This window comes from Schistocerca nitens, chromosome 3 (assembly GCF_023898315.1).
Source record: "Schistocerca nitens isolate TAMUIC-IGC-003100 chromosome 3, iqSchNite1.1, whole genome shotgun sequence".
In the NCBI taxonomy this organism is placed as follows: Eukaryota; Metazoa; Arthropoda; class Insecta; order Orthoptera; family Acrididae; genus Schistocerca; species Schistocerca nitens.
The window spans coordinates 489,791,667-489,805,406 of NC_064616.1; the positions used below are offsets into that span (position 1 = coordinate 489,791,667).

The window sequence follows — 13,740 nt, forward strand, 5'->3', positions numbered from 1 at the left end:
AGCCTGGATAGATGTCTGCCTATTACTCATTACGATCCTCTTCAATTGTCGGCGGTCTCTGTCAGTCATCGGAAACAGTGAACCTAGGGATGTTTAGGAGTGTGGAAATCTTGTGTACAGACGTATGACACAAGTGACACTTAATCACCTGACCATGTTCGAAGCTCATGACTTCCGCGGAGCGCCCCATTCTGCTCTCTCACGATGTCTAATGATTACTGAGGTCGCTGATATGGAGTAGCTGGCAATAGGTGACAGGGCAATGCACCTAATATGAAAAACGTAAGTTTTTGGGGGGTGTTCGGATACTTTTGATCACATGGTGTATAAAAGCACTGCAGAAGAGAGTATGCACGTGAGAGGTGTAGAAATGTGCAGGCCTTTATGCGGCCGTAATTACGAAAACGATTTCGAATAGTTTACATTGACATTTTGCAACCTGTTGAAGTTTGTGAGGCTTCTTACAGGAGAGTAGAATTCTCATACTTATTTAGACACGATTCTGCGAGATGCAACGGTTGATTCTCATTGTAGATGATCGTCGACAATCCTCTCTCGATCGTTTTTCGAATACCTCTCGTTCAGCAATGACACTCCAGTGGTATTTTCTAGGACACGTTGAAGCTGATCAGCTATTGTATCCCACATGTTTCGCTGTAGGAATGGTTACAGTTATGATACTGGGACTTTACGTCAATTATGCTAATGAAGGAAGATTAAGAATCAATATCAACCGTCAACGAGTAGACTAGAAACGAAGCACAAACTTGGACAGAACAAAGATAGGATTGGCAGTCAGCGCAGTACTTTTCGAGGGACCCAATCTGGGCATTCGCCTTTAAAGAAACGAAAGAAAAATTAAAATCGATAATCGGACAGCGATTTGAACCTCGTTCCTATCAAATGCGAGACCATTTCTTTAATCCCTGGTCATCTCGTTCGGTAGCAACCACTGAGAACAAGAGGCGCGGGATGACCAATACTGGTGATATGTTGATTCTCAACGCTCCCTCACATACGGCTCAACGCACAACACATTGTCTGGTGGGACGTGTTTAACCATGATTCCCTGTGTAAGATTTTCGCAAACGGATTCTATCACAGACGACAAAGACTTTTACGTCACAACAGCAGTAAAGCTGGACACTTTGTGAGCCGAAACCTAACAACTGCTGTACTGCTTGTTCCAGCAAATGTTTTCAGGCGACTACGTTTGCTTCTGTTCATGGTTCTAAGGACACTTCCAGGACAAACCTTGTGTTACTGATCGGACAGCAATCTCTCTTCATGGCCAAGGGGTAAATATTGCACAGGAAACAAATTTTTATCCCTCTGTTTCCATCGGTTTTTACATAAAAATCTTATATGTGCATTTAAGTTCTATCCTTCATTCATTGTTGATGTTACTAGTGGTGGTGCCAATGGTGGTGTTATTTCAGTTGAGATATACGACTGTGCATATAACTGACGCACCTACCGTATAGTAATCAGGTAATACCACAAACCAGTGTTAGGAGTGGTGCTTTATTAATTATAAATGAGTGTTTCTTTTCGATTTTGGAACTAGGGTGCGTATGATGTACAAACAGCGGGAGAGGATAAGATTGCGAGATGCGTGGGAAGTTCTCAGCGAAAACAGTTAAGTTTTCTGAGCTATTAGTACACTAGAGAAAACAATCTGTAGTTTATGAAGCTACAATGCTTGCTTAGCCTGAGCATTTCATACTTGTAAATAGCAGTTTGTATAGTTGTCGCCAGTTTGCTTCATCAACCTCTGTGAACAGTAGCTTACGGTATCCATTCCCTGGGAAGATAGTTTCCTTTTTCAGTTCGCTGCCTTTGCAACGTTGTTCCAGACAACACAGGAGGTGAGTCCTACTTTTTTAAATTGCTTTTGTAATCCCATAGCGCCGTCCGGAGTGGCCGTGCGGTTCTGGGTGCTACAGTCTGGAACCGAGCGACCGCTAAGGTCGTAGGTTCGAATCCTGCATCGGGCATGGATGTGTGTGCTGTCCTTAGGTTAGCTAGGTTTAATTAGTTCTAAGTTCTAGGCGACTGATGACCTCAGAAGTTAAGTCGCATAGTGCTCAAAGCCATTTGAACCATTTTTCTTGTAATCCCATAGCACTTTGGTATTTGTCCGATCAAGATTTTGTACCTTTTTTTATTACTGTCAGCAACTGTATGCGTTCTAGTCACTTATCTTAGCACTTCTTTTATTTCTCAGTACGTCGAATCGCTCTCTTTTTCAGTCTTCGACACTCCCACGTATCAAAATGTGTCAGTTGGTCCAGTTAAGCCTTTCTCTGGGCCAAACTTTTTTTTACCATACAGAAGAAAACTCCATACGTAAAATATTTTATAAAACTTTTGAAGCTACTGTGGCCACTTCTTGACGTGTTGCCTGTTGACGCTCCTCTTTGGATCATCAGTCGACCACTATTTAGAGTTTTTTTTTTTTTTTTTTTCGGCAGCGCCTGTGGTTATCGTTCTCGAATATTCGTCTTCCATTGCAGGTGATGACCCAGCAGTGGAGGATGAATCGTCGTCAACAGGCAAGACGTATCAGTTGTTTACAATGGTAACTGTCCATCTGTGAATATTGTCACTACTTTCAAAAATAAACCACACATTTTAGTCCGACACTATGCATGTCAACTCCGTGTTGTAAATGATGAAAGGCTATTATTTCTAAATAAAAGGGTTTTGGGCTACTTTAGCATGCTTCTGCTCCGGTAATGGTAAGAGCCTCACGAAGTGTCAACCATTATTTGTCTGGCACCTGGTACAGCCTATATTACAATTTTGTTCTGACAATGTCTGCTGAAGCGCGTACTACAGTAGCATGTCCACACTCGGCAACGAGTGAGGAAAGGATGTTTATTGAACCTCGCGCAGTTAGTGACCTGCATATAGCGGCAAGGGAAGAAACTGAACGGACGAGCAAAATAATATTCGGTACGAGCAAACGCCAAGAAGAAACGAAATGGACACAAGTAGAGAAGGGAGCTAGTGGAGCAGGAGGTTCGGAGTTTAACGTGTTTTCAACAATGAAATCAGCATAGTTAGGCCACATGGTAGGAGGATGGATGAGGATACGTATGTGGTACGCAGCACGCTGGCTCACCCCTGGTATCGGCTGACAGGTGGTGGTGGTGGTGATGGTGGTGGTGATGGTGGTGCAGGTAGGCGGCGTGCGGATGCGGCGGCGCCACCCCTGCCTCGTGCTGCTGCGGCGGCGGCTGGTGCTGCACTGGCTGCTGGTACGGCGACACCACCTGCGTAAGCACACCCTCCTCACCATAGCATTCTCCATCTGCATAAGCCCTGTCTCCTCACCAAGCTAAGCAACATTCTACCTTCGCAAGCGTAGCCTCCTCACCAAGGGACACACAACTTTGGCAGCCACACCCACCAGGAACTCCCCATCTACATAATCGCTCCCTCATCACCATGGGCCATTGTCACAGTGCAAGTGTAGCTTTGTCATCAAAAGATACAGCACCTGTTCAGGCACACCCATCTTCACCACGAGAGACTCCACTCTGCCCTCCGTCTAGGTTTCTAGTGCCCACATAATGTGCCAGTATTCAGTTGGCTGTCTGTTAGCTACTTCTCAACCACACCAGACACCAGTGGCCAAAAGTGGAAAGGAGGAAAAGTGAGTAACAGGAAAGAGGAGCAATCACTTAAATGACTGTCAGCATTTATTGATGAATCGTAATTGTGCTGTCTCTCTAGAGAAGCAGAGTTCTTTGCTTTGAAGGCGTACGCGATTCATAGCTAAAACCACAGAATTTTGGAACGTCTTGAAGTAGGTTCAACAGAGACTGCAGTCTCATAAGCGTAGAATGTAACATGAAACTTATTTTCAAGTGTTTGACAATTGTTCTTAGATACAGGATATTTTCGTCATAGGCAGCAACAACGAATTACCGACATTAATCAGTTTACAAAAGGGGCGACATCTTGCTTTACATGGACGATGAAATCCTACGAACCCTGGCAGACTTTCATTTGTAAAGGTTACAACTACATCAAGAATTGTAGTATCTCGACAGACCGTGTTCCAGGGGCTCAGAGCCTTGGTCTGGATGCCTGACGTTAAGAAGTACAGCTGCAGGCTTGTTTAATCTAAAGTGTTCTTCACAGGAGGATTCCACTTCAGTTTTCAGAATGATTAGAGGAAGTCGGTGTAGCCACAGGACTATGGTATGAAGAAACCAGAGTCGTGATGGTTGGGTCCCTGTGTCAGTTGGCATGACTTTTTATTACTTATGGTGTTCCACATCTTTGCTGTAGGTCAGTGGACTGCTGTTAACAGCTGTATGCGTCTTCCAGAGATGCAGTCAGTGAGAAGTTCTTCTTCTTCATGGACGATAATAAACCGTCGAGTCACATTAATGTGACCACATGTCAAAAGCCAGAATAACCACCTTTCGCAGCGCGGTCGGTTGCTCGACGCGCAGGAAGAGAATCAATAATGTTCTGGAAGGTACCGTTAGGGATGTGGAACCATGCCAACTCCATTGCCGAGGTCAGCTGTGCAAGGTGTCTCGGTTGAGGATCCGTGGCGCATACAACCCAGTAGAGGTGGTCTCACAGATTCTCGATTGAGATTAGATCTGGGGAGTTTGCTGGCCAAGGCGGTGCACTAAACTCATTCTGGTACTGCACTGTCGTGGTGGTGGACGCCATAGTGCCGAGGAAAAGCAAACTGCACGCAGGGCAGAACATGGTCCCCAAGGATAGATACTGATTTGCGTTGAACTACTGTGCCTCCCAGAATGACGAAATTATCCACAGAATGCCACGAAAACATTCCCCAGACCATGACGCTCTATCCACCGGCCTGGACACTTGCGACGATTGTTGCAGAGTGCTTGCTTTCAGACGTTTCACACCGTACATGGCGACGGTCATCTGCCTTATGGAGCATAAAATGTTATTCATCTGAAAAGGCCACTCTAGTTCCGGTATGGGCTTGCAAATTCCAGCATTCGTCGCCGATGAACAGCAGTCAGCACGGGTGCACGAATCAGGCGCCTTCAGCAATATTGGGTGAACGGTAGTTAAGGAGACACTGTTTGTAGCCCCTTGGTTGGTCTGGATGGTCTGTTGCTCGACAGTTGCAAGTCTATTCGCCAGTACGCATCTCCACAGCCGTCGTTCACCCTTGTCATCTATGGACTGTGGTGCACCATGGTTGTTTCGGCGCCCGTTTTGGATAGCTTCATTTAGGATCGCGCTTTATACTTTAATGACGGCGGCAGGCAAACAGCTCACAGACTTAGCCGGTTCGGAAATGCTTCTATCCTTGGTCCGAAAGTCAATGATCATGCCCTTCTGGACGTCAGATGAATCATTCTGTTTCCGCATTATGACAACGACTGCACTGTCTTCCGCGTTCCTCCGACAAGGTTTGTATGACACCCCCCCCCCCCCTCCACCCCTCCCTGCTAGCGCTGCCACCTGCCGTCTGTGAGTGGTTATTGCACGTTGATATCGAACAGAGGTGGTGGTCACATTAATGTGGCTGGACCGTGTATCTGTCCGCTTTGAGTGGTTCTGGTGGTTAGTTTTTTGTATACACTATGACATCCATCGTATGGTCTGCCCAGAGAGAGATATAAGTTTTAATTCCATGGAATGTGCTTTCTACATCTTTGAGCGATCATCTGCAGTCTGATTGACATCACCAATGACGATTCTCCACTTCCTCACAACCACATTAATAGTGTGACTGTCAAATTAACTATATTGTGCAGAACGCGTAATGTCGGTTTCTGAGTTTTTCGAATTGCATATTTTTGGCACTGTTGGGTGCTAAATGGTTCAAATGGCTCTGAGCACTATGGGACTTAACAGCTGAGGTCATCAGTCCCATAGAACTTAGAACTACTTTAACCTAACTAACCTAAGGACATCACACACATCCATGCCCGAGGCAGGATTCGAACCTGCGACCGTAGCAGTGTCGCGGTTCCGGACTGAAGCGCCTAGAACCGCACGGCCACCGCGGCTGGCTGGGTGCTAAATGTTTTGTGATGTAGCCTTATCTTGTTCAGTAAACCTTCTGCAATGATTTTCAGGAAATTTGCTCACTAAACTTCTTGACAGTTCTATGTCGTTCTTTTAGGAATAGATTGTTTACATGATTTTCAGGAAATTTGTTCACTAAACGTCTTGACAGTGCTATGTCGTTGTTTTAGCAATAGTGTGTTCAAATATGTTAAAGATGTCAGGGGGTCAGAAGTAGGCTACCCTAAGATGCACGTGGCGTGTGACCCGTTCATGACTTCACTGTGCTACTCGGGATGTAAATCATTTCTAAACCTTGTCGTTGTGAAGGATGAATGGTACATCTACTACATGACTCTCATAAACTCTCTCCGATGCCTTGGTGTAACAGCGCTGTTATAATACTGTCAGAAGGACTGATAACAACAGTGACACATGCTACTGTAGATAGCTCTTCTCGTTACGCACTTTTATCGGGGATATCAATTTTAAACCACAGACACCTTAATTGCAAGGAAGAGTAGGGTGTATGTAACAGCATGATCTAAATCAACAACCTTTCTTCCACAAGTCTTGTTTCAGCATACCAAATTAAGTACATATTCAGTGAAGGGAAAAAGGAGAAACTCCTAAAATCGAAGATCTGGAATAGTTATCCTTACTCCACGTTCGATCTTAATGTGGCATTCCTCTACGTTTGATGTTAATGTTATGCTAACATTACGACACTTATTGGCCTCTCCTGAAAAGAAATAGCTTAACTCTAGTACGACCAACGATCTAGTAAATTAATTTACTTAAGTGTAGTTTAAATCTGATATAGTTCAAGTTGGGCAAAGTTATAGGACAAGTGATCTGCTATGCCTTGCTACACTCCTCTCTCTAATGATGCAATTGAGCTCTTGCGAATGCAGATGCAATAATGAGAGACTGTGGAACCAGGTGCCGACACATTACCTACTCCATTCGAATAGCACCAACAACACTGCGAGCTTAACGTTAGTATCTTATGCTCATACTCCATGAAATACTTCTATCACTATCACTACAGTAACCGGCTATCTCTTGGTCGTTAACTGTCACCTGAAAGTGGTTAAGCGACCTCTGTCCTGCAGATTGGTAGCAATTAACAATACATCAGAGATGTTTCGACGATAGAAACAGTACCCAGTTATCGATGGCTTACATAGGTACAAGGGCCCCATTTGATTGCTTCTGTCAGCAAATCATGTATGTGATTTGATACCACCAACCTGGGACCCTTGTCTCAGGATAATACCCAATCAGTGACTCGAGATGGCGAGGATCTTGTCTGATACTGCGCGAGGGACTGAAAACAGATGTTCTTCACAAACTTTTCTGTGGTTATAGAAACGCTCAGTCTACTACAGTACATTTATCTCTATAGTGAGCAGTATTCCGACGCTGTTTTTACTAAGGATTTTTCTGGCGCTTATCTAACAAACGAAGCAATAGCTGAAATGTGAGTTACTGCAGTTCGGAGATACGCCCAGAAGATTCCTTACTAGAGAAAACAGAGTGTTTTAGATCCCCGTCTATCATGATGAATGTGCTGTAGGAAAAATGTGGCAGAGTGTGAAACATCTTAAAATCAGCTAGTCTAATAACACGCGTGGCGAAATGTGGCTAGAAGTAGACAATGACAGCAGTGAGATAGTTGGGACTCACCTACCTAAGTGCTTATTGAAGATGGACGGGAGGTGGGTTATTCGTAAGAGTAAGCGATACACTTAAATTCACACAGGATGGACTGAGGCAGAATGTGAAATATTTAAAGCAAGATTTAACATCCACATGTACCGTATCTGTCGGACACTACATAATATAAGGGGCGATCGAAATGTTTCCGTTCGAAGGCTGTACAGTCCAGAATCGGTATTTTAGTCAGGCAAAATCACAGAGGGCATTGAGGCAATTTCCCTCCTACGCACCGGATTGAAGATACTCTCTTAGTAAAACACCGTGTCCTGCTGCATGAAGAACTTCGTTGCAAACAAACTTACCCGTAATAGATACTTCTGATAAATCTCAACACTAAACTGTGTGTATGTTAATTGGCAACAAACAATCCTGGCTTTTTTTAATGGCATTCGTATAGAGACTGCGAACAGCAATTGTGAATTAGCTGTAGCAAGAATCTCACTAAGACGCAAGGAACGACATAAACAAGCAGAAACTTCACCATGCACAGTAAATTTTATGAGGAGTAGACTGCCTCACTTCTCAGACAAGAATAAGAGTTCCTCAATTAAAACAATTAACATGTAGAGGTCTCTGGACCAATTTCTAGCAAATAGCCGCTGAATATCTATAAAAATATGTACCTAGCAGAATACTTAAAGGTAGCAGAGATTTCTTCTACTATACAATCAATACCGGAAAGTTTCATAAGAAAAAGCGCTGCTGCCCAGTACGTGAAAAACGAATCATTTAAAGGTAGATAGACTCGAATCGTAATTGCCTATCAGACAATTAATGCACAAAATGTTCCATTACTACTGTAGATAAATTCTATCGTAGGACCACTCTCTAAAATCTCGCTTGTTAAAAATATCAGTGACGAGAAAATAAGTTGTTTTCTGAATGAATTAGTGCTCCTTCTAAATGATTTAGCCTTTGTTAATGTGTTAACAGTTATTCTCATTTATGTGACTCCAGATGCTCTTCTGTCTTGTCGGTACTGTTACTTCATAAATTCGGAGCTCCGTCCGTTTCCAGTGACCTCGTCGTCGCCTGGACGTTAAACCTTAATCTTGTTATGTCCATGTCTAGTACCTTGGTCTGTTATGAGTGAAGTTTACTGTCCGGCTGTACAGCTGAAAGGCGGGAGGAAAGAGAAAGAGAAAGAAGGAGAGAGGAGGGGGGAGAGAGGGAGGACAGAGAGAGAGAAAGAGAGATAGAGACAGAGAAAGAAAGAAAGAGCAGTTGTTCTCCGCGCACTGCATGGAAGAGGCGGATGGAGACATTCTCGGAAATATAATGAGGCTCAACAGGTCAGACTGTGTCTTCATTTCATAAATAAATGGGTGAAATTTAATTTGGTAACATGCGGCTGGTATCGCTAGTCGAAACGTTTCGGCCGGCGACAACGTTTGACTAACCGTACTCGTTGCCCTTGCATCGAGCGCCAGAGTCTTTGGCAAGCAACAGCAACACGTATTCCACTTCAACACTACTCGTGTTGATCGTCGTGAACGCTGTCTCTGGCTATGATGTAGAATGAAGGACCGACAACAGAGAAATTTTTACCCTATGGTCTCGCCAACGGCTCTAAACGAATAGCTCCTCGGAATTAATCAAGCAGCCTCCTTAGCAGTCTCGTTGCACGCCCTTGTGTGACGCCTCTAGTATCAGTTGCTAGCCATGTAGAATCCTGGCAACGGAAAAATTTACACTACAAGCATTTGTCTGACAATGGGAGAAAATATAATGGCGTGAACTTCCTGATCACCAAACAATTTATCAATGTCTTGAGTTACATTTCAAACCACTCCACATTGTTTCATGTAGTGGGGGCATGCAATAGTGTTGATGGTGACCCATTCCTCGAATGGTACCAGGAGTTCCACCAGTACCTTTTCTTTTATTATCACCAACAACGTTAAATTCTGCCGAGGATCATCACAGTCACGTGTAAGAAAAGTTATATTTAGGACGCTACCCTCACATTTCAATCGAATACGCTCCCAAATTTTGTAAAAGAATTTCTAATATATGATTTACAGCTCGTCGGATACTAGGCTCTAGCAGTTCCCACCACACAACCAACTAAGGGTGCTTGCCGTGTAGGGCCATGAATACGATCAAAATCCGCCGTTCTACGATCGCCACTATGCTGGAAGCGATTACCGTTGTTCGTAGTCTTATTTGTACTCAGTGTTACCCACTCATCTACGGTCACTGTTACTTTCACATGCCTCGTACCCATGTACGGATTTTATCCCAAATTTTACAGGGTGTTTTACGTACGATCTCACCGATCCTCACAACGTGTCTGGCATTCCGCAGGAACCAAAACCCTCGTAGACAGGCCGTTACTCGGACTTCGTGCCAGGTAGTGTATGTTTTAACCGAGGAGGAGGAGAAGGAGGTGGAGTAGGAAGAGGAAGAAGAAGAAGAAGAAGAAGAAGAAGGAAAATAGTAGTAGTAATAGTAGTAGTACTAGCAGTACCAAAAAAGAAGAAAAAGCCCGAATGTGTTAGTTCGTATACGGGTGACATAATTCCTATACAGTATTATGATAGGATAGTTCGTATGAACAAAAACAATTGCCCAACTGCTCGACCGACGATGGCTTGTCTAAATCTACATCCATACTCCGCAAGCCACCTGACAGTGTGTGGCGGAGGTTACTTTGAGTACCTCTACCAGTTCTCCCTTCTATTCGAGTCTCGTATTGTTCGTGGAAAGAAAGATTGTCGGTATGCGTCTGTGTGGGCTCTAATCTCTGATTTTATCCTCATGGTCTCTTCGCGAGATATACGTAGGAGGGAGCAATATACTGCTTGACTCCTCGGTGAAGGAATATTCTCGAAACTTCAACAAAAGCCCGTACCGAGCTACTGAGCGTCTCTCTTGCAGAGTCTTCCACTGGAGTTTATCTATCATCTCCGTAACGCTTTCTCGATTACTAAATGATCCTGTAACGAAGCGCGCTGCTCTCCGTTGGATCTTCTCTATCTCTTTTTATCAACCAATTCCTCGGAGTCCGAGAGGGGTTTAAGCGTGGCTGCTCCCAGCTGACTTTGCGTAACTAATTTAATTCGTGTGTTCTGGAACACAGGCAATGATCGAATGGGCTACGGCAATGCAGTACTCGGTCAACTCGTGGAAGTTTCTTGAGGAGGTAGGGGCATCGTCTGGTGGCGGTCGATGTCTGTTTCCTGGTGCGCTTTTCTTGGCTCCAGGCTCTGTTACAGACCCAAGTCTGCTGCTTTCTTACTTGGGCCATGTTTTTAAATAAGACGCAGCACGGTCTCTACGCCTCTCTTTAGTTGGTGTCCTGGAGCAGTCAACACGTAGTGACCATCTTGATCACAGAAGACATCGTGGACATCCGGCACCCGCCGTCAGCACAGCACGATGAGATGTTGAGGCCTACAAGCTAGGTAATGAGCTATAGTGCGCCATTGGTCTTCCTCATTGCTAGCACTTCTCTCTCTCGCTCATCTCTACCTTACAAGTGCTTCACTGCTTACATTTTTGTAAACGTTAATTAAAAAAATGGCTCTGATCACTATGGGACTCAACATCTATGGTCATCAGTCCCCTATAACTTAGAACTACTTAAACTTAACTAACCTAAGGACAGCACACAACACCCAGTTTAAACGTTAATTGATCTGATGCTTGATAACACGTGAATTTCTCATTAAACACTAGTGTAATCTTTCCTCCCGATTTCAGTGCTTGATAATCGTTTTCTGTTGCTTTGTAAATCTGGAATGCAGAATATATCATAGTGAATTAGCCTAATTTGGGATCTTCCCTGCTCTTGAGATACTCTCATTTCTATCCACCCACATAATCATCATTAATTTCGGTTACTCAATATTTGTAATCAAACAGTAATAAAGAAGTACTTGTATCTACGATCTATCTTCTCCTGGAGCAGCTGCATCGATATTCGGCAGAGAACCTCGGCTGACACTCAACCACCCCTGACATCCCGTTACAATTACCGTCAAAAGTAGGTCTCCACCTCGGCTCTAGTTATAAGACTCTCAGGTTAGGCACTACTTTCTATTGTCACCCTAGACGGCCATGTCTACGAAAAGGTATGACTGTCTTACCAGCGTGTTCTGAGGGAACACTCCATACCTGTTATGTAACTATTACTCCTCTGGTCATAATCGCCAACTGCCTCCCAGGAATGTACCCCTACACTCCTACCGTCCTTCTTCAAATCGAGAAGCCCTGCTGTCGCCATCATCTTGGTGACTAGCCACAACTACAGTTTACAAGGCGTAGCTTTAAAATTAACCTGACCCAAAATTATTCCTGTACAGAAGGGATAATGTTAAGTGGTTTCTGTCATATTCTCGTCTCTTCGACACACAAAAATTTGGGAGGCAAGGTTTGTTTCATTATAATACGTATCATAGTTCCTTTATAATATAAACGTAGTCTCACATTCTCTGATAAAAGATTGTAGTATATTGTTCTCACACCCATCAGAAGCTATGTTTTGTGGGAAAAGATCGATACAGCAATTAGTGTTGCAGTCATTGCACGTCATACGCCTGATTTTCATATCATGCAGAAGCTCTTGCTGTAGCTATTGGCCGGCCGGGGTGGCCGAGCGGTTCTAGGCGCTACAGTCTGGAACCGTGCGACCGCTACGGTCGCAGGTTCGAATCCTGCCAAGGGCATGGATGTGTGTGATGTCCTTAGGTTGGTTAGGTTTCAGTAATTCTAAGTTCTAGGGGACTGATGACCTCAGAAGTTAAGTCCCATAGTGTTCAGAGCCATTTGAACCATTTTTTGTAGCTATTGATGAGTTCTGCGCGCTCATCTGCCTCCATAAAAGCAGCTACCACAGACTGAAGTTGCCCGTTGCAGTGCTGACGTCAAAAAACAGTATCTAAGTTGTTTTGTAGAGGGATTGTTTTGTAAGGTTTCAGTTTGAGTTTTCTGTGCCCACACAAGTTGCTACTAATGTACCAGCATCAGATGTTAAAATTCGCAACGATTTCTCGAACTTATTTCGGATGCCACATTCAACAGCGATACGCCACATCCCACACACCACGATCTGCGGGTGGTAATTGGGGTCTTCGACAGTCAGACGTCTCCAGCCACCCAGCCACATCCTCTGCTTGGAACCTCATTGTCTGGAGAAGAAATCGCTTCAGTGAAGAGACCCGCATGGAACTGAGCCTGGCCAGCCGGAGTGGCCGAGCGGTTCTAGGCGCTTCAGTCTGGAATCGCTCGACCGCTACGGTCGCAGGTTTGAATCCTGCCTCGGGCATGGATGTGTGTGATGTCCTTAAGTAGTTCTAAGCTCTAGGGGACTGATGACCTCAGATGTCAAGTCCCGTAGTGCTCAGAGCCATTTTTTGAACTGAGCCCTGATGACCGGCGAAGATGTGTCTGGAGACGCCGCGGACAGCTGTAGGATACCAACCTGACTATCACCCTCTATATGGCCCGACAATCTGGACTGATGGTCATTTCTTTTTATACAATAACTCATTTTGTAGTTATCCACGGCATCCTCACAGCACAGCGGTACGATAACGATATTCTACGCCCCATTTTTAGCTCGTCATGGCAAGCAGTCCTAGGCTTACATTTCAGCAAGATAGTGCTCGCCCACACATCGCCCGAGTTTCTGCTGTTTGTCTTCACGCAAGGTCGTCGGATCTCTCTCCAACTGAGAACGTTTGGAGCATTATGGGCAGGGTCCTCCAAGTAGCTCAGTTCGATATCCCTCCGGAGGACAGCCGGCCGAAGTGGCCGTGCGGTTAAAGGCGCTGCAGTCTGGAACCGCAAGACCGCTACGGTCGCAGGTTCGAATCCTGCCTCGGGCATGGATGTTTGTGATGTCCTTAGGTTAGTTAGGTTTAACTAGTTCTAAGTTCTAGGGGACTAATGACCTCAGCAGTTGAGTCCCATAGTGCTCAGAGCCATTTGAACCTCCGGAGGACACTCAACAAATCTATCGATCACTGTCAAGCCGAATAACTGTTTGCATAA

General features: G+C 44.6%; 1 protein-coding gene across 1 annotated transcript in view; it reads right to left on the reverse strand.

Annotated features, from left to right (window-relative positions):
- Positions 1–13,740, reverse strand: part of LOC126249291 (neuronal PAS domain-containing protein 4) — a 462,434-nt gene that overhangs the window by 185,908 nt on the left and 262,786 nt on the right. The window contains exon 6 of the mRNA XM_049950945.1: positions 9,144–9,249. Within this exon, the coding sequence (XP_049806902.1) occupies positions 9,144–9,249 (106 nt within the window). The remainder of the gene's footprint in view (positions 1–9,143; positions 9,250–13,740) is intronic.